Source organism: Podarcis cretensis (genome assembly GCF_951804945.1).
Source record: "Podarcis cretensis genome assembly, chromosome: 13".
Lineage (NCBI taxonomy): Eukaryota > Metazoa > Chordata > Lepidosauria > Squamata > Lacertidae > Podarcis > Podarcis cretensis.
In genome coordinates, this window is record NC_137182.1 from 49,811,340 (window position 1) to 49,837,744 (window position 26,405).

General features: G+C 45.1%; 1 protein-coding gene across 3 annotated transcripts in view; it reads right to left on the minus strand.

Moving 5' to 3' along the window:
- Positions 1–2,742: 2,742 nt before the first annotated feature.
- LOC307201894 (uncharacterized protein) overlaps positions 2,743–26,405 on the minus strand; it is a 78,105-nt gene continuing 54,442 nt past the window's right edge. For 2 of the 3 annotated variants that reach the window (XM_079951424.1, XM_079951421.1), the window contains exons 4-5: positions 12,997–13,206; positions 2,743–3,182 (exon numbers count right to left, since the gene is read on the minus strand). In XM_079951424.1, coding sequence (XP_079807550.1) covers positions 2,860–3,182; positions 12,997–13,206 — 533 coding nt within the window. In that variant the 3' untranslated portion in view covers positions 2,743–2,859. The remainder of the gene's footprint in view (positions 3,183–12,996; positions 13,207–26,405) is intronic. The other variant, XM_079951423.1, reaches the window with a different exon arrangement.

The window sequence follows — 26,405 nt, forward strand, 5'->3', positions numbered from 1 at the left end:
TCCTCTAAGATTTCTTGTTGGGGTTTTTTCTTTTGTTTTCTTTGAATTACATTTTGTTGAATAAAGAAACCTCTTAAGACCGCTTTATTAGCATCCCAGACTATCTTTAAATCGGTTCAAAAAATTCCTTTAAGGTCTTTTTTGCTTTTTCTATTATTATTTCATCTCTCAATAAAGTTTCATTTAATCTCCATCTTATAGATTTCCTCTTTCCCCAAGTCAGTGTTACTTGTACTGCATTATGATCAGCTATTGTCTTTGGTTGAATTTCAGATTTACATATTTTGACTGTCAAATCTTTTGTTAACCGGATGGCATCAATTCTTCCTGCCAAGTTATTAGGATAGGAAAAAAAGTGTATTCTTTCACTGTCGGATTTTGTATTCTCCATGCGTCCTCTAAACTTAACAAATCTACTAACTGAAAAAAGGTTTTGGGGAGTTTTATTTGCTGTTTTTTAGTAGTCTTTTTGGATCTGTCTAAATCAGGATTTACCACTCCATTTTGGTCTCCTAAAAATATAATTTTCTCTCCAATAAACTCCCCCAACTCTCGTTCCAACTTTTGATAAAATTCACATTTTTTTTTCATTCGGCGCGTAAAAGCCGATAACTTTAATTCTTTCCCCCTGGACTATTATTTCTATCACAGCGACCCTTCCTTGTGAATCTTTATAGATCAATTTCGGCTCCAAATGCTTTTTTGCGTATATTACAACTCCATTCTTCTTAGATTTATCTGAAGAAACAAAATCAAGTCCAGTTTCCTATTGGGTTAAAATTATTGTGTGTTGTTTTGTGATATGAGTCTCTTGCAAACATATCAAATCCAATTTCTGTTTGCTGAGTACAAATTCCACCTTATTTCTTTTCTTTTTATCATTTAAACCATTAACATTCCAGGTAACAATCCTTAATTCCATTATTTACCACACAGTGATTCAACTTCTTAACAAAAAAAATTTTTAAAAATTAAAATAAATTCAGAAAAGTCACTTGTCCTTAATGCTTAAGATTCATCCTCCTCTGATTGTTTTTTAAGATCGTCCGCCCCTCCTCCCAGCTGTCTTTTACCTCCTAACTCCTCTCTATATGTTCTCCAAAATTTGTCAACGTCCTCCCGAGTAACAAATCTTCTCCTTTTCCCTTTGTAAAAAAAGGAAATTCCCTCAGGGAATTCCCATCTGTGCACAATTGATTTTTTATTTAGTGTTTCCACCAACGGTTTATATTTTTCCCTTTTTCTTAAAAGCCTTGATGGAACAAATTTATGAATGATTATGTCTGTTTCCTGAAATTTAAGTTTTGTCTTACTGCTAATTTGTAGTATTTTATCTCTAATATCCATATTCACAAAAGTTACCAGACAGTCCCCTGGCCAATTATTAGCTCTTGCAATTCTTGATCTGATTCTAAAGGCTCTCTCAATTTTATTTCTCATTTCCTGCTCTTCTATTCCAATCCTTTCAGCTAATTCTGATGATATTTTTTACTCTATCACTTCATCTGGTTCTTCTGGAATAGATCTAAATCTCAATGTTTTTTCACTTCTGTGCATTTCAGTCATAGAGACTGCATCTAGGACTGCCTCATGGGTTTCTTTCATATCTGCCAGCTCTTTCTTAATTTTTTCTGTTTCCCCTTTTTTTTCTCTGTTCTCCTTCTGTACTTTTCTTTTCTTCATCTCTGAAATGTCTTTTCTCAGTCCCAGGAGTAGATCTCTCATTTCCGAATTAATTTATGTGTCTTGATTTGAGTTTCTCCTGTTAAGATTTGCAGATAACACCGCTGCCACTGGATTCATAAATTTCTTATTCACATTTGGCATAACCAATTGTTTTATAATCCGTTAGTACCTGTAGCTACTTCTTTTCCTGACAAATTGTGTTTTATAATACTTCTATATTACACCTCTAATGCACAATGTTTCATCAACAATAATAATAACATAATAATAATAATAACATTTAACAGGGAAAAGGAGAGAAAAATAAAAATAAATTTTTACTCAGTTACCAGTTTTGTCCATTAGTTGTCAGAAATCCCCTTGTGCATTTTCCTACACATGTAACCAGCCTTTACATAACTCTTCTGTTACTTGCAGAGTAATTTCCTCTTGCTACCAATAGCAAGCCCAGTAAACCCCCAGTAAACCCCCCCCCGCCCTGTCGGGAGGGCCTTTTTTAATTAACAGTTCTTTAAAATCTTCTCTTGGATTCCCCAGGCTCTTCTCACCACAAAAACTTTTTTCTCTGCACCCCCTTCAACAGTCAAGAATAGTGTGAAGTAAATCAGCAAAACAGGTCGACTTCTGCAAATTTTAACACAAGGAAGTCAGGCCTCCATACTACACAAAAACCGGAGCTTGAATGTCTATTGTGTTTCTCATTCATCTAGGTCAACTGATGCTGGGTAAACATGATCAACAGGCAGAAAACACTAGTCAGCAAAATGAATCGTTGTCACTCCACTCACCTTTCTTTTTATAGGAAATGCTCTGCAGGGGGAGGAGACACAAAAATCTGTGCTCAGGGAGAATCTAAACCCTGGTGAGGAAGGATAGGCTAAGAGACAGTGACTAGCCAAAAGCCCCACCCCCCATTGAACTTCGTGGTTATGTGCTAAACACACTTTGCTTCTACAATAATCAAACTTCAACATGATTTTGCAGGGAGATTAATCCATTCCCCACTTCTTTCCAGAACCCGCCCACCACCTTAATCAAGTAATCACATCAAGAGAGTGAGTTTGCTCACTTTTATTCAGCCTTAGGCCAAACATGGATACATGAAAATTATTTAATCTGGGATAGGCTGAAGAGGTTGTGATGCTGAGGATGGGGTTTGCATCATTTTCCACCCTAGGATTTCTCCTCAGGCCTCTGGGTGGGCTCCACGGTGCCTGCTGTGCGGGTAAACATACAGGAGTATGAAGTGCCGTTGTTCCAGTCAGAGTAGGGGATTACCACCTGGCTGAAGACCAAGAGGGAATCCTTGATGCTGCCCTTCAAGACTCGGGGATTCACATGGTGACCTTCAAGGAGGGCATTCTTCACCCACTGGACAGAAACTTCACTTGCATTGAGCCCAATGACCATGCCGGTGAGGATTGTCTGTGCTCGCTGAAGGCTGCTTTCTTTATGGTTGGTGCGATAGAGATTCTCATGGAGACCGTTCCCTTTGTCTTTTTATGTTTTGGGGTGGGGAAAGTATGAGAGAAAGGGAGAGGCAACAGCTATTAAGTTTAGACATAATTGATGGATAACATTTATGACACCATTTAGTGCTGATTATTTTCTGCTGGATTCTCTGACAAACATTTTTAATCTGTAGATAGAGGGTGTAAATCCTTAATGAAAGCTTTAAGGAGCAAAGGGGATTTAACTGAAGTTCTTGTGTGTGTGGACCTGAGTAGGAAGATCTATGGCACATACATGTGGCTTCCTTGAGCTGGGTGAGGACAAGGTGGGATAGTGGAGATTCCAGGAATATTTACACAGCTCCTTTCCCCCAACATGTATAAAGAAAGCGCCCAGCACAAAAAGCATCCCAGCCTTCCCAGAGAAGGTATTGGTGTATAGGCCGGGTTTGAAACCAAGGATAGCTAAAAACGTCCCATATCCAATGATACCATCTCTGCACAGTTGCTCCTGGAGCAGCTAACTAAGTACGGAGCTCCTTAAATGTGTGGACTTGGCCACCAGGGCAAGGATATAAAAATCTGCCTCCAATAGAAGGGCACCATCTGTTCATCTAGGTCATCCTATGCTGGGTAAACATTATCAACAGGCAGATGAAAATTAGAAGTATCCTTGGCTGGAGGTGGGAATGGTTTTTAATGGGGGTGGAAATTATTGTGGGAGACACCTTGACCCCTGCAGGGTACACATTCTTTCCTTTTCTTCTCCCATTGTTGTTGTTGTTTAGTCGTTTAGTCGTGTCCGACTCTTCGTGACCCCATGGACCAGAGAACGCCAGGCACTCCTGTCCTCCACTGCCCCCCTGCAGCTTGGTCAGACTCATGCTGGTAACCTCGAAAACACTATCCAACCATCTCGTCCTCTGTTGCCCCCTTCTCCTTGTGCCCTCCATCTTTCCCAACATCAGGGTCTTCTCCAGGGAGTCTTCTCTTCTCATGAGGTGGCCAAAGTACTGGAGCATCAGCTTCACAATCTGTCCTTCCAGTGAGCACTCAGGGCTGATTTCCTTCAGAATGGAGAGGTTTGATCTTCTTGCAGTCCATGGGACTCTCAAGAGTCTCCTCCAGCACCATAATTCAAAAGCATCAATTCTTCGGCGATCAGCCTTCTTTATGGTCCAGCTCTCACTTCCATACATCACTACTGGGAAAACCATAGCTTTAACTATACGGACCTTTGTTGGCAAGGTGATGTCTCTACTTCTCAAGATGCTGTCTAGGCCTGTCATTGCCCTTCTCCCAAGAAGCAGGCGTCTTTTAATTTCGTGGCTGCTGTCACCATCTGCAGTGATCATGGAGCCCAAGAAAGTAAAATCTCTCACTGCCTCCATTTCTTCCCCTTCTATTTGCCAGGAGGTAATGGGACCAGTAGCCATGATCTTCGTTTTTTTGATGTTGAGCTTCAGACCATATTTTGCACTCTCCTCTTTCACCCTCAATAAAAGGTTCTTTAATTCCTCCTCACTTTCTGCCATCAAGGTTGTGTCATCTGCATATCTGAGGTTGTTGATATTTCTTCCGGCAATCTTAATTCCGGCTAGGGATTCATCCAGCCCAGCCTTTCGCATGATGAATTCTGCATATAAGTTAAATAAGCAGAGAGACAAAATGCAGCCTTGTCGTACTCCTTTCCCAATTTTGAACCAGTCAGTTGTTCCATATCCAGTTCTAACTGTAGCTTCTTGTCCCACATAGAGATTTCTCAGGAGACAGATGAGGTGATCAGGCACTCCCATTTCTTTAAGAACTTGCCATAGTTTGCCATGGTCGACACAGTCAAAGGCTTTTGCATAGTCAATGAAGCAGAAGTAAATGTCTTTCTGGAACTTTCTAGCTTTCTCCATAATCCAGCGCATGTTTGCAATTTGGTCTCTGGTTCCTCTGCCTCTTCTAAATCCAGCTTGCACTTCTGGGAGTTCTCGGTCCACATACTGCTTGAGCCTTCCTTGTAGAATTTTAAGCATAACCTTGCTAGCGTGAGAAATTAGTGCAATTGTGCGATAGTTGGAGCATTCTTTGGCACTGCCCTTCTTTGGGATTGGGATGTAGACTGATCTTCTCCAATCTTCTGGCCACTGCTGAGTTTTCCAAACTTGCTGGCATATTGAGTGTAGCACCTTAACAGCATCATCTTTTAAAATTTTAAATAGTTCAGCTGGAATACCATCACTTCCACTGGCCTTGTTATTTGCAGTGCTTTCTAAGGCCCATTTGACTTCACTCTCCAGGATGTCTGGCTCAAGGTCAGCAACCACACTACCTGGGGTATATGAGACATCCGTTTCTTTCTGGTATAATTCCTCTGTGTATTCTTGCCACCTCTTCTTGATGTCTTCTGCTTCTGTTAGGTCCTTTCCACTTTTGTCCTTTATTATGGAAATGTGGTGGGATAATGAGCTGCTTGTGTGTTAAAGCTTGATCCCTCAGAGCTCACTCAGTGTAGTGAAGCCCTGCCTTGAGCGGAGCCCTTTGGGGTGGCTCCGTCAGTCGCTGGTAGAATCTGACAGTGGGCGTTTGCGGAAACGTTTCCAACATAAAAGCTGTTTCACGGACATGCGCCTCCTGGATTCTCTGCGTGACAGTTTCCGGCGAGGGGTGGGGGTCCTTAAAGGGTGTCCTGATACCTCCTCACTGTTCTCACTGGAAGTATCCCAGAGCCTCCCCTCCGACTCCCTTTCCTTTGGAGCTCCCGCACTCCCCCTACTGGTTCCTTCTTCTGCTGAACTGTCTCTCCTATTCTCCTGGAGCCTTCTCACCACCTGTCCTTCCGATGGCAGTTCCCTGACATCCACCTCCCCCCCAGGGCCCCCTTCACCCCCTCCCGCCTCTTCTCTTACTGGCGGCGAGGACGGAAATCCCTGGAAGGAACTCCCCTCATCCTCCGAGGATTCAAACACTTCTAACCACGGCCTTCCGTCTCTTTCCCCATCTTCCTCTCCTTCGTCGGAATCTGTTTCCACCTCCACCCCTGACTCTGGGAACCCTTCAAACTCCCCTTCCTCATCTGTAGTCCCGAAGTGTTCCCTCCTAAATCTTGCCACTGGTTGTGGTTTTCTTGGGAAACGCCGATGAAACGTTTCTATTAAAATCTCGTCTTTGACTTCCTCTGCCGGTACCCATGTGTTTTCTGACTCTTCCTCCCCCTCCCATTCTACCAAGTATTCCACCTGATTTCCCTTCCACCTGGAATCAATGATCCCTGCCACATCCATGTTGCGTTCTCTCTCTTCTATGACGGGTGTCCGGGTGACCTCCCTCTCATGTTCCCCCCACTCACTTCCCTCTCTGTACGGCGACAGTAATGACCTGTGAAATACTGGGTGCAATTTCATGTGACTGGGCAATCGGAGTTTGAATGCTACTGGGTTGACCTGCTGTATGACCTCAAAGGGTCCCAACCGTTTGGGTCTCAATTTCTTACACCCTCCCTTGAACGGCAGTCCTTGGGTGGATAGCCACACCCGGTTACCCACCCTTATGGTTTCGCCTTCCCTCCTATTTCTGTCTGCTTGCTTCTTATATTCTTCTTTGGCTTTCTCTAAGTTGAGTTGGAGCTGACGGTGGATCGCTTCCATCTCTTCAACAAAATTTTCCGCTGCAGGTACACTCCACCTCCCCCCTCCTTCTCCTGGAAATGCCCGAGGATGACACCCATAATTGGCTAGAAAGGGACTCATCCCTGTGGACACGTTCTCCGCGTTGTTGTAGGCAAATTCTGCCAGAGGTAACCTGTCTACCCAATCAGTTTCTCTGTCCTTTACATAACACCTCAGATATTGTTGCAAAACCCCGTTTGCCCTTTCTGCTTGCCCATTTGTTTCTGGGTGCCTGGCGGTGGAAAAACTTACCTTCACATGCAACATGCTCATTAGTTTCCTCCAGAACCTGGAAGTAAATTGTTTTCCTCTATCGCTCAAAACCCTCAAGGGGGCGCCATGCAACCTAAAAATGTGCTTCACAAACAACCTTGCGGTTTCTTCCGCTGTCACTGCATGTGAACAAGCTATAAAGTGGCACATCTTAGTTAGTAGATCTACCACCACCATGACCGCGGTTTTCCCTTTGGATCTCGGTAGATCGGTCATGAAGTCTATGGATACCATCTCCCATGGCCTTTCTGGGGTGGGTAAGGGTTCTAATAACCCTGCTGGCGCCAACCTCTCTCCCTTTGCTCTTTGGCACCTGTCGCATCCCCTGACATACTCCCGCACGTCTTCCCTCACCTTGGGCCACCAAAACTCCCTGGTAACCAACCACATGGTCTTGTGCTGCCCGAAGTGCCCCGCCGTGGGGCTGTCATGCAACTGTTTGAGCACCCGCCCTCTTAGTTCCCCATCTGGTATGTAGAGTGCCCCTTTGTAATATAGTTTTCCGTTCTTTTCCTCAAAACCCCCTGCGTTCTCACCTGTCCCCCTGAGTTCCCTAAGTTTTTCTTGGGCATATTCATCGTTCTCAATACCCTCTACCAGTTCTCTTTGCCCCACCAATGCCGCCCCACAAACCCAGTGGTCCTCCGAGATGATATGTCTTTCTTCCGCCCCTCCTTCCCCCTCCAAGTACTCAGGTTTTCTGGAGAGAGCGTCCGCCCTGACATTCTCAGCCCCTGGCACGTAGCGAATTTCAAAATTGAACTTGGAGAACTCTTGCGCCCATCTTACTTGTCTCTGGTTCAATACTCGGGCTGTCCTCCAGTATTCTAGATTTTTGTGGTCTGTCCGCACTTGAACCTTGTGTTGCGCCCCAATCAACAGGTGTCTCCATCTCTTGAACGCTTCGTGGACGGCGAGTAATTCTCTGTCGTACACTGTATAATTCCTCTCGGATTTGTTCAATTTCCTCGAGAAGAAGGCACACAGTCTCCATTCTGACGTATTCGGTCCTGGCTGCAGGAGCACGGCGCCCACCGCTCTGTCAGACGCGTCGGTTTCCACCCTCATCGGCTGCTGCAGATCCACGTGTAAGAGTTGTTCTTCCGAAGCAAACGCCCTCTTTAAACTTTCGAAAGCTCGCTGCGCTTCTTCCGTCCAGACAAATTTCTTCTTACTGCTGAGACAATCCGTGATGGGGGCTGTTAAGTGGGCGAAGTTCTTGATGAACTTCCGATAGAAGTTTCCGAACCCCAAAAACCTCTGCACATCTTTCTTAGTTTTCGGTGGCCTCCATTCCAGCACCGCTTGCACCTTGCTAGGATCCATGGCCAGCCCCTTGTCCGGCAACCGGTACCCTAGGAATTCCACCTCCCTGGTGTGAAACTGACACTTCTCCAGTTTCACCCACAGCTGGTTTTCTTGCAGTTTCCTCAGTACCTCTCGCACATCTCGCACATGCTGCTCTTCATCCTCTGAGTACACCAGTACATCATCCAAGAACGCAGCGCAGTTCTTGTAAAGCAATGGTCCTAGTACGTGATTCATGAATGATTGAAATACTGCCGATCCCGCCTGGAGGCCGAAAGGCATAATGCAGTACTCAAATGCTCCCAAGGGGGTGAACATAGTGGTTTTCCACTCATCTCCCTTTCTCATACGTATCAGGTTATACGCCCCCCTCAGGTCCAGCTTGGTAAAAATCTTCCCTTTTCTCACCCGGGTCAGAATGTCATCGATTCTGGGCATAGGGAAAGTCACGGGTTCGGACACTGCGTTTAGGGCCCTGAAGTCCACAATTAATCTTGGTTTGTCTGAATTTTTTTTGTCCACAAAGAACACTGGGCTACCCCCCACCGCTCGTGACTCTCTGATGAACCCACGCTTGAGGTTTTTGTCAATAAACTCCCTAAGCTCCTGCATCTCCCTGTCAGACATTGCATACACCTTGCCCACTGGCAATTGTGCTCCTGGGAGTAAGTTGATTTGGCAGTCAAAGGGTCTGTGCGGGGGTAGTTTATCTGCTTCCCTTTCGCTGAAGACGTCGGCAAAATCTGCATATTGTCGTGGTACCCCACCTTGATCCGTTGCTTCTATCTTTGCTAACGTGGCCTGAGTGCCTACTTGGCCCCCTTTTTCCGTGCAGTGTCCCATACAATGTGCTGACCCAAAGGAAACCACTCTCTGATGCCATCCCACAAGCGGATCATGCAGCGCTAGCCAGCTCATCCCCAAAATGATGGGCGCTCCTCCCAAAGTGGCTATATTAAACGCTATCAGTTCCGTGTGTCTTGCCACCCTCATTGTCATGGGGACAGTCTGCTGGTTTACTTCTCCCCCCAACAGCGCCCTCCCATCAATCGTGGTCACCTGCAGGGGATTTTTTAAAGGGATGGTCTGTATCTGATGTGCGGCTGCAAACTCCTTACTCATAAAGTTGCAGGAGCTGCCTGAGTCTAATAGCGCCTTCACCTTTAGTGGGTGTCCGTTTGCCAGCTCCAGCAATACCTCTATTACAAGAGCTGGTCTTGGGGGTTCTGGCGTGGGCACATTTACTGTTCCTTGGCCTGGCTGCTGTGCCCCGACGGTGGCAGCCAGGCGTTGGCTTTTACTTGCTCCTTAGCTCCTTCTCCCTCCTCCCCAACAGCTCCCGCCATTCCTTGCCATTCCTTTCTTTGCGGACAAACTCTGGCAAAGTGACCTGGCTGTTGGCAGAGAAAACATTTCTTGGCGCCTTTTCCCTCCTTCTTCCGCCCTTCACTGGGGTTTGAAATTGCGCGCGCGCGCGCGCTGTTCCGATTTCCATCGGCTCTGCTGGCAGAGAAGGCTGCTCTGGAATCTCTGGAATGCGGAAATCCCTCCAACGCTCCCCTTTCCCTTCCCGCTTCTCCAAGGCTCTGGCCTCCTGGCGTGATCCTATGGCCAGCGCTGATTTAGTCAGATGGTCCATAGACTCCGCCCTGGGCCCCCGGGAAAGTTCGTCTTTCACTGCCGAAGATAGTCCTTCTTCGAACAGCATTTGTATCGGTTCCGCTGACAAATCCCAACCTAATTTATGGATCAACATGGTGAACTCAGTCCAGTACTCACGGACAGATCGGTTCCCTTGTTTACACGCCATTAACTGCCTGCGCGCCACTCCCTGCTCAATCTCGCTGGAAAACATCAGATCCATGGCGCGAAAAAACTTCCTTGTGTCCCTTAGGGCTTCATTATTGGCTGCCATTAGTGGCCTCACCCAATCTTTTGCCCCGCCTTCGAGATGCCCAATCACATAAGCAACCCTCGAATCCTCATCAGGAAAATCATCAAACTGCAGATTGAGGGCATATTGCATCTCTGTCCTGAAGGCTTGATAATTCCTGGGATCACCCCCAAACTTCTGCACCAGTCCAGGCACTTTCCTCGAGAGCTGGGAGGCTTTCCCCTTTTCTGCATCATGAGCCCTCCTCTCCTCAAGCCTCGCCGTTTGCAGAGCTAACTGTACCTCCAACATCCTGTACCTTTCTTCCAGGCTAGGACCGGCTGCAGCTGCTCCCCCATCTCCGGCTCCGGCTGGGTTGCTCATGATGCCTCTCTTTGCACAAGCTGCTTTCAGGGACTGTCAGATTGCTGTGGTGGGATAATGAGCTGCTTGTGCGTTAAAGCTTGATCCCTCAGAGCTCACTCAGTGTAGTGAAGCCCTGCCTTGAGCGGAGCCCTTTGGGGTGGCTCCGTCAGTCGCTGGTAGAATCTGACAGTGGGCGTTTGCGGAAACGTTTCCAACATAAAAGCTGTTTCACGGACATGCGCCTCCTGGATTCTCTGCGTGACAGTTTCCGGCGAGGGGTGGGGGTCCTTAAAGGGTGTCCTGATACCTCCTCACTGTTCTCACTGGAAGTATCCCAGAGCCTCCCCTCCGACTCCCTTTCCTTTGGAGCTCCCGCACTCCCCCTACTGGTTCCTTCTTCTGCTGAACTGTCTCTCCTATTCTCCTGGAGCCTTCTCACCACCTGTCCTTCCGATGGCAGTTCCCTGACAGGAAATCTTTGTACGAAATGTTCCTTTCATATCTCCAATTTTCTTGAACAGATCTCTGGTTCTTCCCATTCTATTGCTTTCCTCTATTTCTTTGCATTGCTTGTTAAAGAAGGTCTTCTTGTCTCTCCTTGCTTTTCTTTGGAAATCTGCATTCAATTTCTTGTATGTTTCACGATCTCCCTTGCATTTTGCTTGCCTTCTCTCCCCCGCTATTTGTAAGGCCTCATTGGACAGCCACTTTGCTTTCTTGCATTTCCTTTTCATTGGGATGGTTTTCGTTGCTGCCTCCTGTATAATGTTACGAGCCTCCATCCATAGTTCTTCAGGCACTCTGTCCACCAAATCTAAATCCTTAAACCTGTTCCTCACTTCCACTGTGTATTCATAAGGGATTTGACTTAGATTGTATCTTACCGGCCCAGTGGTTTTTCCTACTTTCTTCAGTTTAAGCTTGAATTTTGCTATAAGAAGCTGATGATCTGAGCCACAGTCAGCTCCAGGTCTTGTTTTTGCTGACTGTATAGAGCTTCTCCATCTTTGGCTGCAGAGAATATAATCAATCTGATTTCGATGCTGCCCATCTGGTGATGTCCATGTGTAGAGTCGTCTCTTGTGTTGTTGGAAAAGCGTGTTTGTGATGACCAGCTTGTTCTCTTGACAGAACTCTATTAGCCTTTGCCCTGCTTCGTTTTGATCTCCAAGGCCAAACTTGCCAGTTGTTCCTTTTATCTCTTGACTCCCTACTTTAGCATTCCAATCCCCTATAATGAGAAGAACATCCTTCTTTGGTGTCACTTCTATAAGGTGTTGTAAGTCTTCATAGAATTGGTCAATTTCAGTTTCTTCAGCACCAGTAGTTGGTGCATAAACTTGGATTACTGTGATGTTAAAAGGTCTGCCTTGGATTCGTATCGAGATCATTCTATAATTTTTGAGATTGCATCCCAGTACAGCTTTTGCCACTCTTTTGTTGACTATGAGGGCCACTCCATTTCTTTTACGGGTTTCTTGCCCACAGTAGTAGATATGATGATCATCCGAACTGAATTCACCCATTCCCGTCCATTTTAGTTCACTGATGCCCAGGATGTCAATATTTATTCTTGCCATCTCATTTTTGACCACCTCCAACTTACCCATGTTCATGGTTCTTACATTCCAGGTTCCTATGCAATATTTTTCTTTACAGCATTGGACTTTCCTTTCGCTTCCAGGCATATCCGCAACTGAGCGTCCTTTCGGCTTTGGCCCAGCCGCTTCATCAGCTCTGGATCTACTTGTACTTGCCCTCCGCTCTTCCCCAGTAGCATGTTGGACGTCTTCCGACCTGAGGGGCTCATCTTCCAGCATCATAACTTTTATATGCCTGTTGTCTTTGTCCATGGAGTTTTCTTGGCAGGGATACTGGAGTGGCTTGCCGGTTCCTCCTCCAGGTGGATCACGTTTGGTCAAAACTCTCCACTATGACCTGTTCATCTTGGGTGCCCTGCTCGGCATAGTTCATAGCTTCTCTGAGTTCTTCAAGCCCCTTCGCCACGGCAAGGCAGTGATCCATGAAGGGGCTCCCATTGTTACCTTCTGATAAAAACATGCATTTAGTATTGTTCAAGAACAGTGAAAACCTTTCTGCAGAGATAAGAGGAGAATTACTGTTCAGACCTCTACCAGACTGATTGCAGTTTCAAGTTGTGTCTTTAGCCAATACTAGCACCGATATCATGGCAACTGGTGGGGAAAGTCTTATCTCAACAGGCCTTAATGGAAAGCAGAAATAAATTTCTGAATTAAGGAGGAAGCAGTCTTGAAGTGGTCAGTCCCTGAGACGTTCTTAAGCATTCTGGAAACAATCATCCCGCTCCCAAACCATGCTTTTCAAAGGAAAACTAAGTCTCAACCATGTCGAGCGTTTTTACCTTCAGGTTCATTGACTTTTGTTTGGGACTCAGGGAGGGATGCTCGACAGACGAAGTGGTTCACCCGCGAAAAGTCTGGAAATGCAATGCTGACACTCCCAATACTTGCACTTATGATGCCGGAGGTGTTACCTGATTGGCCACCTGCCTGCCACATAATCATCATGCCTTTGGGGTCATAGCCAGAGAAAGTGCACACCAATATTTCACCTAAGGGAACAAAATAGATAGACAGACAGACAGACAGACAGATGAAATTCTTGGTTTTTTAATGACTTTATATTACTGTTTTTATGGTTTTCTGATATTGCTTTATATTTTTTATGTTGCTTAGTGCACTGTTTAAGATTTAAGCATCTTAGAAATGATTTAAAAATCAGCAAATGAATAAATGCCGTAGATTAAAACCTCTGCTTTTCATCTTACTCCTTCCAGTCGTGCTTTTGTCTGCCATCTGTTCTACTCTACACCCCTGTGATTTTCCTTCTCTCTGACCCTCTTTCCCATGCATATTCTCTTTTCGTGGAATCATAGAATTCTAGAATTGGAAGGGACCCCAATGCTCATCTAGTCCGAACCCCCTGTAATGCTTACTTACTTACTTCATCCAAACCTTTCTAGACCTTACAAATATAGGGCATCCTAAAACATTTAAAATATATTCAAATAAACAGCCATGTAAAATATATAATGATGAGGAATTTCATTGGGATTTCTTCCTGCTAAATAGTGCCATTTAGCACTCCAAGAGATACTATTAATAAAACCTCAGCCCACCTTGCAGTTAATTCTGGGTTAATGTCAGACAGATAGAATCGGATATTTTCATTGTGCTGTGATGTTAGACTACCCAAAAAAGGGGGGCAGCATGCGTTTGCGTAGCAGGTTGTAAAATGGACAGTAGAAAAGGTTATGTTCTACAGTGTCTGGCACATTCAAAGAACATCCACAATGTCTATCATTTCTGGGGATGTTTAAAAATCTGCCCTTGACAAAAGCTGAAGGAAAAACATTCAGTCGGGCTAAGATAAAGGTCCTGAGTTGGAAAGAAATTATTATTTTTGAGATATGTGACCCTGTTATCTCAGGGGAGCAAATTTTATTTACAACTGACTTGATGTTTTCCCCCCAATGTACCTTAATCTGTTTTGACTATTGCATTAAATATATTCACACTCGAATTATACAAGGGTTTCAAGATCTGATTTGAATACCAGTAGATCTGATTTTCCTATGTAAGAGTTGGAACTTCTGGATTTATCAGAGTCTGTAAGTAAATCAGAGAGTAAACTCAAAGGTTGGCAACAAAATGGAAATGCAACCGGTATTTTATGGTGCTAGCCCACACCCAATATTCCATCGTGTGTATACCTAGTTCTGCACACCTTATCTCATACATGATTGAACTTGGGAGCCCCAGGAGACGTCTCAAGACGGATGTGACGGTGATCCGACTGAGACATCTGTCACCCCATTGATCGCCAGGGGTGATCTGGCTGGCTAGGCAGGTGTCCCCCTGTTTCATGTGCGTCCCTCCCTAAGCTGCAGGCTCGGTGGAAGAGGAAGATTATGCCAGGTAGAAGGAGTGCACCGGTTCTTCAATCAAGGCTTCATGATAGCTGCGCTCCCTGTATAGATAGAACCTCCCTGATAGAACCTCCCTCTGTAATGCAGGAATCTCAGCTAAATAATTTCAGCTACATAGTTTATGAGAGCCCTGCCTTCTTTGCCCCTATCAGAAGAATGTCTCTTCTGTCCCCTAAACAAAGTGAAAGGTCGCTGCAAGCCCATTGCCTCTTTAAGACCAGCTTAAGGAAGAATCCATGATGGGTTAATTGCTTCCATAAAGCAAAAAACAAAAACAAAACAAAAGATGCACAAAAAGTCTGACTTGAAATTTCATTTTATGTGAATGGTAGTGTGGTGGTATTGTTGTTTAGTCGTTTAGTCGTGTCCAACTCTTTGTGACCCCTGGACCAGAGCACGCCAGGCACCTCTGTCTTCCACTGCCTCCCGCAGTTTAGTCAAACAAATGCTAATGAACAAAAAACATGGAGTAGCTAGCATGAAACACCTGTTTCCAAATACTTCCTTAATCAGTGTATTGCTGTAAAGCTGTCAGGGGTTGGCCAGCGTTGCATGCCAGACACTGGTCTGACTCTGACCAGGAAGAAAGACAGTCCCAGACAGAGCAGCCTTTAACAGAGGAGGAAGAGAAGAACTGGGGGGCCCTTCCTTCAAGATTCCCAGTAACAGGGAGAATAGCAGATTCAGAAGTCTCACAGTTGGAGGTTGAGGGAAATAGACAGCCCTGATAACTTTGCTAGGTAACCAGGAGGGAGGGAGCGTCTGGAAGGCTCTGCCTTTGGGAGCAGCGGTGATGCTGCTCCTTCCCCTTGGATTAGGAGGCAGGAAAGGGTTAAAGAGCAAGGGAAGCACAGGGGCAGGATGATGGGGAACTGGCGCTTCCTGCTGTGGAAGGGCAGGAGATTCAGACTGAGCAACTGATGTCTTGAGAGAAGTTGGCTCGATTCCACTCTCTGTGTGTTAATAAATGGACTATAAACCTGTCGGAGGCTCATTAGTTCTTATCAGAAACTTCCGTGCATGTCTGACAAAAGCTAAACACAAAAAAATTATTGCTGTCTGTTCAATATATGATCTATAAAGATTTTTAAAACCATGAGACCCAGATCAAATAAATAATCAATTCCATCAATACAATAAAAGTTGTATTGTAAATATTGAACATAGATTACGGCCAAGGGAACCTTATATATAAAGGTACCGTTCAAAGACAATGATTCCTTCAGGTCTAAATTCACATCTTGACCTGAGTTCTTATATTTAAAGGTTGTTTAATCAGCTTAACCCCTTTTATGGGCATTTGTATCATAACATTTACCTAGTGAGCCAGTGTGGTGTAGTGGTTAAGAGTGGTAGTCTCGTAATCTGGGGAACCGGGTTCGCGTCTCCGCTCCTCCACATGCAGCTGCTGGGTGACCTTGGGCTAGTCACACTTCTTTGAAGTCTCTCAGCCCCACTCACCTCACAGAGTGTTTGTTGTGGGGGAGGAAGGGAAAGGAGAATGTTAGCCGCTTTGAGACTCCTTAAAGGGAGTGAAAGGCGGGATATCAAATCCAAACTCTTCTTCTTCTTCTTCTAAGCAGTATTTGGCAACATTTCCAGTCTGAATGGTAACAGCATACCTTTAAGGTGTGTTTCAGGAGTAACCAACAGACTTTGTGTTCTGGTATAACTCTGATACAAGAGAATTTCATATTAAGATCAGGGCACCAAAAAATATTTTTTCAGTGAGGCTCCTTTGATAATATTGGTGAGCAACAATTATTCATCATTTCAAGTGATCTACCATATTTTTCGCTCCATTGGACGCACTTTTTCCCCTCCAAAAATTGAGGGGAAATGTGTGTGCGTCCTATGGAGCGAATGCAGGCTTGTGCTATAGCTGCGCGCAACCCCTCCGGCAGGGAGAGGCTGCATCATCATCAGACACTAGTCACAAGACTTGCATGTGCAAGAAAAGGGTACACGTCTCGCATGTACACCAGGTCTACCGGCAGTAAAAAACCTCAACGTGTTCTCCAAGCCCTTCACAAAAAGGAAAGCAATGAGGGGACTAATAAAAATCAAGGCACATTGCCTTCCTTTGCATTTTCTGGTATCTTAAATTTGCACTTAAGTCAGCAATAATGTACTACACCGTTTATTTCCAGAGAAGCGGCCCTGTTTGCAGCATCAACAAAGAGCCTTGGGATGTTTTAAAAACGCAACACATTCCTACGTTTAACCAGAAAAAAATCCCATTACAGTGGTACCTTGGGTTAAGTACATAATTGGTTCCGGATGTCCGTTCTTATCCCGAGGTACTATTTCTGGGTTAGCAGATTCTGTAACCTGAAGCGTATGTAACCTGAAGCATATGTAACCCGAGGTACCACTGTAATGCATTAATACATGAGCATTTGCTTACTTTTTACACACCATTGCTGGCTAAAGGAAGCAGAAGAGGAGAGAGAAAGAGAAAACTAACTGTTTGCTCCCCACTGATGAAGAGACACTGTGTCTCACGCCCTTTCCCTACACATCCACTCTCTCCTTCTTGAGCCTTCTCTTTAAGCCAGAGGTTTTCAACTTTTCTGAGTCCATGGCTCCCTTGACCAAATACATTCTTTCTGCCCTGCGGGACTCAGAAGCCCATTTATGTGACCCTTGCCTGCAGAGCTGGCAGCTTCTCAGCCTTTTCCACACACCCTCCCTGGTGGAGGGTTCCCTCAGCCTCCTCTCCTATCTCCTCTCCTTGGAGGTAGCCGCTGCTGCCGCTCCTGGTCTCAGAGCTGCCCCCTTCCTGCCCTAAAGAGAGGTGTCTCCTCACACAGCCCCATGGGGGGCTGTGAAGAACACGTACCCAGACTTGGTGGCCCAACGGAGACTGGCGAAGCATCTAACCCAGGGAGCAGCAATGGCAGCAGTGGGCCCTGCCGGGCCTGCATGGAAGAAAGGCTCTCCTTCAGGACTGGGCACTCAGCTTCGTGTTTGAGGGATGCTCTCCCCAGAGACGTTCATCTGGTGCCATTAGAATACACATTTAGGCGCCTGGCAAAAATGTCCCTCTTTAACCAGACATTTGGTTGAAAAAGGATGGAGAGTTTCCTTGTTCTCTGGCTCTCGGCAAGCAACCTTGGGTGGGTCTCCCTAACCGGTGGCCTCCGCTTGCTCTACATGGGCAATTTGGGCTGCCGCGGGCAACGCTGGCCTCTGTCCCTCTTTCCTTCCCTCCCCCCTATGATGTCCTCTCACATTTCTGACTCCCAAAGGCTTGCACAGCTGTGGTAAGAAGATCTGGTCCCACATTATAGGATACAGTGTGAATGGCATGTAGGCTACCAGGCCTGCTTACTGTATATAGCACCCCGGAAGACTTTGGTGAGATACTTTCCCACTCAATCCCTGTAACTCCACCCAGACAATCCAAGAAGAGGCTATTCTGTGAGGTTCTCAGAAAGTCCTTCTAGAAACTTGAGTGTAATTGGGATTTGTGGGAAATCCCAATAGCTATGGGGAAGTTCTATTGTTATTATTTCAATTTGTACACCTCCCTTCATCTGGAGATCATAGGCAGTTCAGAACATAAAGGTACAACATGAGAACATAAAATACATAATCCTCTTCCCTGACCTTCGTTAGAGGACAAGATGCAGAATTAGCAAAATGGAGAAGGAACACTCTGACCTAAAACCTCTGCTGCCTTGTGGCCAGTGCTTTCCCTCCCTTAAAAAATGTTTAGGGGTTCTCTCATTTTGACTCAAGAAAATCATGATTTTATAGTTCAAATCAGGAAAAATAAATATAGTAAATGGACAAAAGTACAAAGATTCACAAAATGTTTAGGGGTATGTGTACCCCTGTGTCCCCCCAGAAAAGAGCACTGCTTGTGGCTATACTCAATAGTGAAAGGTTTAGGCAGTAAACCCCAAGGAATAACATACACCCTATCTGCCCCAAATTTTCTGAGACTGCCATAGAAGCAATTAACCCACCATGGATTCTTCCTTTGCCCTGAAACATCCCGATTTAAGCTGCTCTTAAAGGGGTAATGGGCTTGCAGCTACCTTGCACTTTTAGTGTAGCTGAAATTTTGCCCATGTCCCTTTTAAGAGTCACTTGGCTCCCCATCTTCCATAGGTGCCCACCAGTCATTGAGTTTGGGAGGGGGGTTGATGTCACAACACACTGGTAGGAGCTAGGGGCTGTGAATGAACTGCTTCTATGAGAGCACCAGCCAGATGCAGTGCAAGGTCTACGACTCTCTGCTGGACCTTCCTGTGAACCTGCAGGTGGCCCACACCCTTGTGGTGGTTTCTGTGGTCATTCCACCCTGGACCTCCTTGTTGCCATCTCCAGAGCTGGGTGCACCAACTGCATGGAGGACCCAGAGGCCAAAGGGAAAGTCTCAGACCTTGGGAGTGGCTGGCTCTGCTTCTCTCCATCTCTTGGTCTGCCAGCACCATCATCAGTAAAAAATTTAATCAGGCAACGGCTTTTTTCTCCTGCCTTGCCCCACCCTCCAACCCTAGAAGCCTTTCCCAGACCCTGAATTTGAGAATAGCAGAAGCATCTGGGAAGAGAAAAGAGGAATTCAGAGATATTATTTTTAGAAAGGGTTTTGTAAGTTGCATGTCCTTTGAGGAACATTTTATCCTTTTGCGTGGTCTGTGGTTAGTTTTGTGATGGTTGTTGTTGTTGTTGTTAAGATTTCTATACTCCCCTATACTCGCAGGTCTTGGTGGCTCATAGGATAAAATCACAACAGAAAAACACCAAATACATAAGCAAAATGAAAATGAAAATAACCTTATAATCCCGCCAGAACACGTTTTAAAAGGGCATTGGATAGCAACCAACCAAAGATCTGGTTAAAGAGGAACATTTTTGCCTGGTGCCTCAATGTGTATAATGGAGGGCCATTAACAACACAAGAAAACTCCTTTCCCCCCTGCCCAGAGGTGTGAACAGAGGCAGGGATTTCAGGTGAGGGAGTGGGGTGTTAGAGGGGACAGGAAAAGGCAGTTTTTGAGCAAGGTTTGCTGGGAAGAAGCGGCAGGACAGGAGCTGAGCTCCATCTTGGGCAGGGAGGCTGAAGGATGCCTGCGCTGCCGCCCCATGAAATGACCACGCTGTAAGATTTGTACTCCCACCATGCAGACAGGAGGAGTAAATAGGTGAATAAACCATATTTCTTAAACCTACAATAGTCTCTACTGCGTTTTCTATTCCTCCAAAGGGACACAGACCCTGTGTCAGTGCCAGGGACCCCATGGGTTCTTGCCCCCACTCGGCAAAGAGAAGGGCAGGCATTCAACTTTTGTAACAATATTTTAGGTCACACCATAGATTTGTATAACAGCATTACAATATTGGCTGTTTTATTTTCAGTTCTTTTCCTAATGTGGCTGCAGGGATCTGTTTTAAATGAAGGGGTTCCCAGCAACCAGTCTTCTTAACCCCAATCCAGTTCTTCAAGCTGCAATGCATGGAGTCAGGACACAGGATGTGGGTTTGTATACAGGGGTGCCATCTTGCCCGCAGGACTGTGGGTGCCCACAGCCGTAACATGGAGGTGCAACATCACAGGCACACGCCTGCACATAGTGCTCATTGACTTTGTGGGTGCCCAGTCCCTACAAATTACATTATTGTGGGTGCCCAAGTACCCACGACCCCCTGGAGTTGACTCCTATTCTTGTATATTTCCTTCTCATTCTTGCTGCTGCTATTGTGATACCCCACACAGGGCCATACCCTTGTATTTTTATATGTTTCCAATTAGCGTCATTTTTTGGATTTGAGCCAGAACACAATTCTGCCATATTTGTGGGTGAGAAGATGGGAAGGAAGAGATTTCTGCAATTTTTTCAGCAGGAGGGAAATGCCAATGAAATGGAGGATCTTGCTGGCTGTAGCGGAAGCAGGCGGAGGGAGGGGTTGCCAGCTGACTGCAGAATCTACACAGAAGTGGGCTTTTGTGCTACCCTGGTGGATGGCCGTGGCCTGTGAACAAGGCTCTAGAGTAGAACTTGGTTCAAAGGACAGCAGCCACGTGAAGACAAATAGGATTGAAGTGACACTCTGGGGGTCATGGAAACAAGGCAGGGAACATTGCAATATCACATGCTGCTGACTGTAGCAGCTGCCAGAGGGCAGGCGAAGAGGAGGAGAGACTGCCACCAGCAAGGCCCAGCCCTGTGTGGGATGCGCCAGCTCTGAGGGGCAGGCGGAGGGTAGGGCCGGCCTGGGTGGGACGAAAGGGGGACTGGAGCAGGTTTAATCTTGCCCCTTTATTAAAAAAAAATTATTGGTTTGTTTGTGTTTGTGTGTGTAGACTTACCAAAGAATAAAATAGAACAAAATGGGGACTAAGGTTTTTGGTCAGGGCAGTGGAGGCACTGTGTGTGCGATGTCCAGGGACTGCTTAAAATCACATGAGTGTATTGTTATAGATTTAGGGAGGTCTTGAAATGTGTGGACTGGGCCACCAGAACAAGTGTCCGAACCTTCATCTGATAGGAAATATTTTGCAGGAGTGGGCAACAGATAAAAAACGTGACATTGGGGAGGGTCATATGGCAGAGGGAGGGAGAGTGAGAAATGTCCTTATTTTCAAATGAGGAATATTGGAGAGTATGCATACAGTGTACTCTGCCTCCCCATTTTATCCTCAAAAAACCCTGGTGTGGTGGGTTATGTGGATAGACAGTGACTAGCCAAAAGCATTCTAGTGAACTTCATGGTTATGGGGTAAATACACTTTGCGTAGCAGTTTGTAAAATGGACATTAGAAAAGGATATGTTCTACAGTGTCTGGCACATTCAAAGAACATCCACAATGTCTATCATTTCTGGGGGTGTTTAAAAATCTGCACTTGACAAAAGCTGAAGGGAAAACATTCATTTGGGCTAAGATAAAGGTCCTGCTTTGGACAGAAATTATTATTTTTGAGATATGTGATACAGTTATCTTGGGGAAGCAAATTTATTTGCACCTGACTTGTTGTTTATTCCCCCAATGTACCTTCATCTGGTTTGACTATTGCAATAAATATTGCTCACTTGGATTATACAAGGGTTCGAAGTCAATACCAATAGATCTGATTTTCCTATGTAAGAGTTGGAACTTCTGGATTTATCAGAGTCCGTAATTAAGTCAGAGAGTAGACTCAAATGCTGGCAACAAAATGGAAACCCATATTTTATATTGCTAGCCCACACCCAATATTCCATTGTGTGTATACCTAGTTCTGCACACATTGTCTCATTCATGATTGAACTTGGGAGCCCCAGGAGACATCTCAAGACGGATGTGAGGGTGATCCGACTGAGATATCTGCCACCTCATTGATCACCAGGGCTGATCTGGCTGACCTGGCTGGCTAGGCAGGTGTCCCCATGTTTCATACGCGTCCCTCCCTAAGCTGCACGCTCGGTGGAAGAGGAAGACCATCCCAGATAGGACTGTACCGGTTCTTCAGTCAAGGCTTGATGATAGCTGCGTTTCTGTATAGATAGAACCTCCCTGATAGAACCTTCCCCTGTAATGCAGGAATCTCAGCTAAATAATTTCAGCTACATAGTTTGTGAGAGCCTTCCTTCTTTGCCCCTATCAGAAGAATGTCTCTTCTGTCCCCTAAACCTACAAAGATCTCAGCACACAGAAATAGGCACTTACAAATGTTAATAAAAGGGTATTTGCTTTGGAACCATGGGATCTGTCCCTTTGGAATGACTATCCCGTTTAATGCTGGCAAATAAGCAGAAACGTTGGCATAAGAGAGTCCAAGGGTTGTTATTGCTCTGTTTCTAAGGGTGGTTCCAGATGCCCAGATTTCAGGTACATGCCTGAGAAGGCTGCAAAGAGGAAGGAAAGAGAAGCAAACTCACCTGTATCAGCCTGGGAAGAAGTCAGTGGCAGGCTGGCCCCGCAAAGGAGTCCCACAAATGGTAAGAAGATCTTGGCCCACATTTTAGGATTCAGTGTGAATGGCATGTGGGCCACCAGGCCTGCTTATATAGCATCCTGGGAGACTTTGGTGAAATATGTTTCCCATCAGTAGCTCCACCCAGACAATCCAAGAAGAGGCTATTCTGTGAGGTTCTCAGAAAGTCCTTCCAGAAACTTGAGTGTAATTAGGGTTTGTGGGAAATCCTAATAGCCATGGGGAAGTTCGCCTATTGTTATTATTTAATTTGTATACCACCCTTCATTAGCAGATCACAGGCAGTTCAGAACATAAATGTACAACATGAGAACGCAAAATATATAATCTTCTTCCCTTATCTTCTTTAGAGGACAAGATGCAGAATTTGCAAAATGGAGAAGGAAGATTGGGACCTTAATTCTCTGCTGCCTTGTGATGAGGGAGCACTGATTGGCTAATGTTTTTCTGAGCCCCTTATTCATGTACAACACCCCTATATGTGGAACTGGCACTTTTACCAGGGCTACATAAGGTACGTTCTGCACTTGCAAGGAATTGGTTCTCTCTGCAGCCGGCACCGCCACTTTCTTGTTTAACGTTCAAGGATTTTGAAAGGAGACTGGTTTCTTTGGGCCTGTCTTCTTACTTAACACCAGTGCAGCAGAAGACTGAACAGGCTCTGTTCTGCCCTGGCAGGTGGGCAGCCAATGGCCTTTCAGCAGCGAGGCATCCCCTCTCACCTGTGCAGGCCTCTCATTGGCCAATTCAAAGTGCAGCAGCTGGCGGGAACTCCACCTGGGCCATATCAGCACCATGTTTTAAGCAACTGATGTATTCAGCATGGCAGGGTTATTCCGAAGGACGTGCCTCCTTTCTTTATTTTTCACACCAGCTTCACAGCAGCAAGAGGTCCCCAAACTTTATCCCAACTCGTTGATCATATTATCTGAAACTACATGAGGCTTTCCCAGAATCTTTCCCAGAATTCTGCTTTCTGGTCAGGAAATATTGCTCCTCTCAATGACACATGTTCCCCAAGGAGTAGAGGAGCCCCTGTCTTGTAACATTCACATTCATCAGTAGTAGTAGAAAAACTGCTTTAAAATGAATCTGTAAGCCTCTTCAATAACTGTAAGTCCTCTCTCTTTTATATCCAGGTTACAATCCCTGCAAAGGTTTAAATGTCATGGTTTCTCCCCAGAGAATCATGGAGCCTTGCAGTTTGGTAGGAGTGCTGATTATTATCTCTAAGATTCTCTGACATTTCAAATCTCTACAGATGACCGGGGGTCATTGTGCGTGTGGCCCCAAGTAGGAAAATCTGTGGCCCGTTAGGCTTACTTGAGTTGGATAAGGACACAGTCAGATAGCGGAGGTTCGAGAAATAAATTTATTGAGGGCAGAAGGTGTTGCTGGCTTTTATGTCTCAGTGGCTGCCCTGGCAGGTGGGCTGCTAGTGCCCTTTCAGCAGCAAAGCATCCCCTCTCACCCAAGCAGGCCTCTTATCCTGCCAGCTCCCCAGGTGTCATGGGGAACTCTTGAATGGCTACCTGACCATCTGCGTTCTGGCTGCTTGGGGACGGCGACCAAGCACGAGGATGTGCAACAGCCACCCACTCGGAGGAAGGGGCAAGCGTCCATTTCCCAACATTATATGGAAGACACCCAGCATCCCAGCCTTTCCAGAGAAGGTATGGGCATGTTCAGGTTGCTGCACAGGCTGGGTTTGAAAACCAAGGAGAGCTAGAAACATCCCCCTTGTGGGGATGTTTAGGAGACAGTGGTACCTCGGGTTACATACGCTTCAGGTTACAGACTTCGCTAACCCAGAAATATTACCTCAGGTTAAGAACTTTGCTTCAGGATGAGAACAGAAATTGTGCAGCAGCAGCGCAGCAGCAGCAGGAGTCCCCATTAGCTAAAGTGGTGCTTCAGGTTAAGAACAGTTTCAGGTTAAGTACGGACCTCTGGAACGAATTAAGTACTTAACCCGAGGTACCACTGTAATAGGCAAGGAAATATTTGTTAAGTAGTATCCTTCCTTCACTCACGCTGGTGAGTGATGTAGCAGACCAAATCCCCTCTATATTCCCGGAAGCTAATTGGTAGATGTTATGTACTGAGTTGAATAGGATCCAAAATGCAGCAGTTTGATTGGTCCTAGAACAATAGGATTCAGAATGCAGCAGTTTGATTGGTGTTTTTTTAAAAATTAAATAATATTTATCAGAATTTCCAAGAAAAAACAGAGGTTACATACCCAGAAAAAAGAAAAAGGAAAAAAAAAAAACACAAAACACAGAAAAAAGTGAAAACAGTTAAAAGTAAATCCCTCTTTCTCTATCTTACAATTCATTTACTTGTTTCCCTGACTTCCTCACACCTCCTTACATTTCCAACATTTATTTTCTTTTTTTTCTTTTTTTTTAAGGTTCAATTTCTTCTTCTTTTTTTTTATAAAATTTTTATTGGATTTTCACATTTTATAAACACAGACACACACAAACAAAAACAACACATAAGGTTTCATGTCCTTACTTTCCTAACCCCAGTTCTTGACCTCCCCCCACCCCCCCTTCATACATCCTAATTTAATTGAATTAACTCAGCAAGCTCATATCTCTCATCCTTTACATATTGTTGTTATATAAGTATATATATTTTTAAAAAATACTTGATTCATATTACTTGGCCAAATTTTACTTATCCAATTTTCTTATAAATATTAAATCCTTTTCTAAGGTCGACCCAAATTCCTTCCACGAATTTCCCTTATATCTTAAAAATAGGTCATAATAATCAAACACAAAGGTCATAAACATTTTAAAAATTCTTTCCCCCCCCCCCCCCGCCCCGGTTTCTGTCCCTTCCCAAATGAATGTCCACAAAAACAGTTTTTAGTCTGGATTCCTCACATCTGAGGCCTTCAAGTCTCTGTCAGTCTCTCTCTGCCGATTTTGTTGGTAGCCCTCTTTGTTGGTCATCTGGTCTCGAAAGAGTTCTAGCTCAGTCTCATCAGATTTTCTTCCATCCAAAATACTTGGTAACAGCTGCTGCGAAAGGTCAACTGATCTTCCATTCTCAAAGAGGAAGCCCCAATCATATTTCTTGTTTCTTTTAAATTCAAGTATTCCAAGTGTTCCGGGGGCTTCCTCCCTCCTCTCTCGCATCTTTCGCAGATTTGTAATCCAAAAGTCTTCTTTATATTCTAACAATGTAGGCTTCTGGTTGGTACTCTCCATCTGTACATGCTCCACTCCTTGTTCCCTCTCCTCCTGTTCCAAAGTTATCTCTTCTAATTCAGCTGCAGATTTTTTTCCGGTCAAGTCCATTGTGCATTCAGCAGAGTCACTTATTTTAGAATTCAAGGTTATAAGTTGTTTACTCATAGCCGTAGTCTGCTCCTGCAAAATTCCCACGAGAAAGAACATTCTTTCTATCTCTGCCTGTAATTTTCCATCTGCAGCCATTGTAGTGTTTCAATGTTTCCCCTAGGGGGATTCTGGTTACTTAATAGTCCTTTCCCAACAGTCCGTTACTTTGTTATTTCACTACTTTGTTCCCAACCTCTTTAATTCAAATGTAACAAATTTAGTCCAGAGAAGTGTTAAACAATAAGATTTTTAACTTTCACTGCCCGTTTGACAGCTCCTTTGACAGCTGTCAAACTCCTGTTCCTTTTTCTCCAGCTCACATACAGGACACTCCCGGGTCTGAGGGGGGGGGGGTTAAGCAAAAGCTTCTAAAATTCCACTCTTACTCTCCAGCACAAATCTTCTTCTGTCAAACTCATGAAAATATTATCTTTTAAAAAACACCGAAAAGAAAAAACTCTCCACCTTAGTTCTCCGATCCTTGCTTTAAATCTTCTGTAAGCAGGGGGGTGCGGACTTCCCTTTAGCACATCCCCCG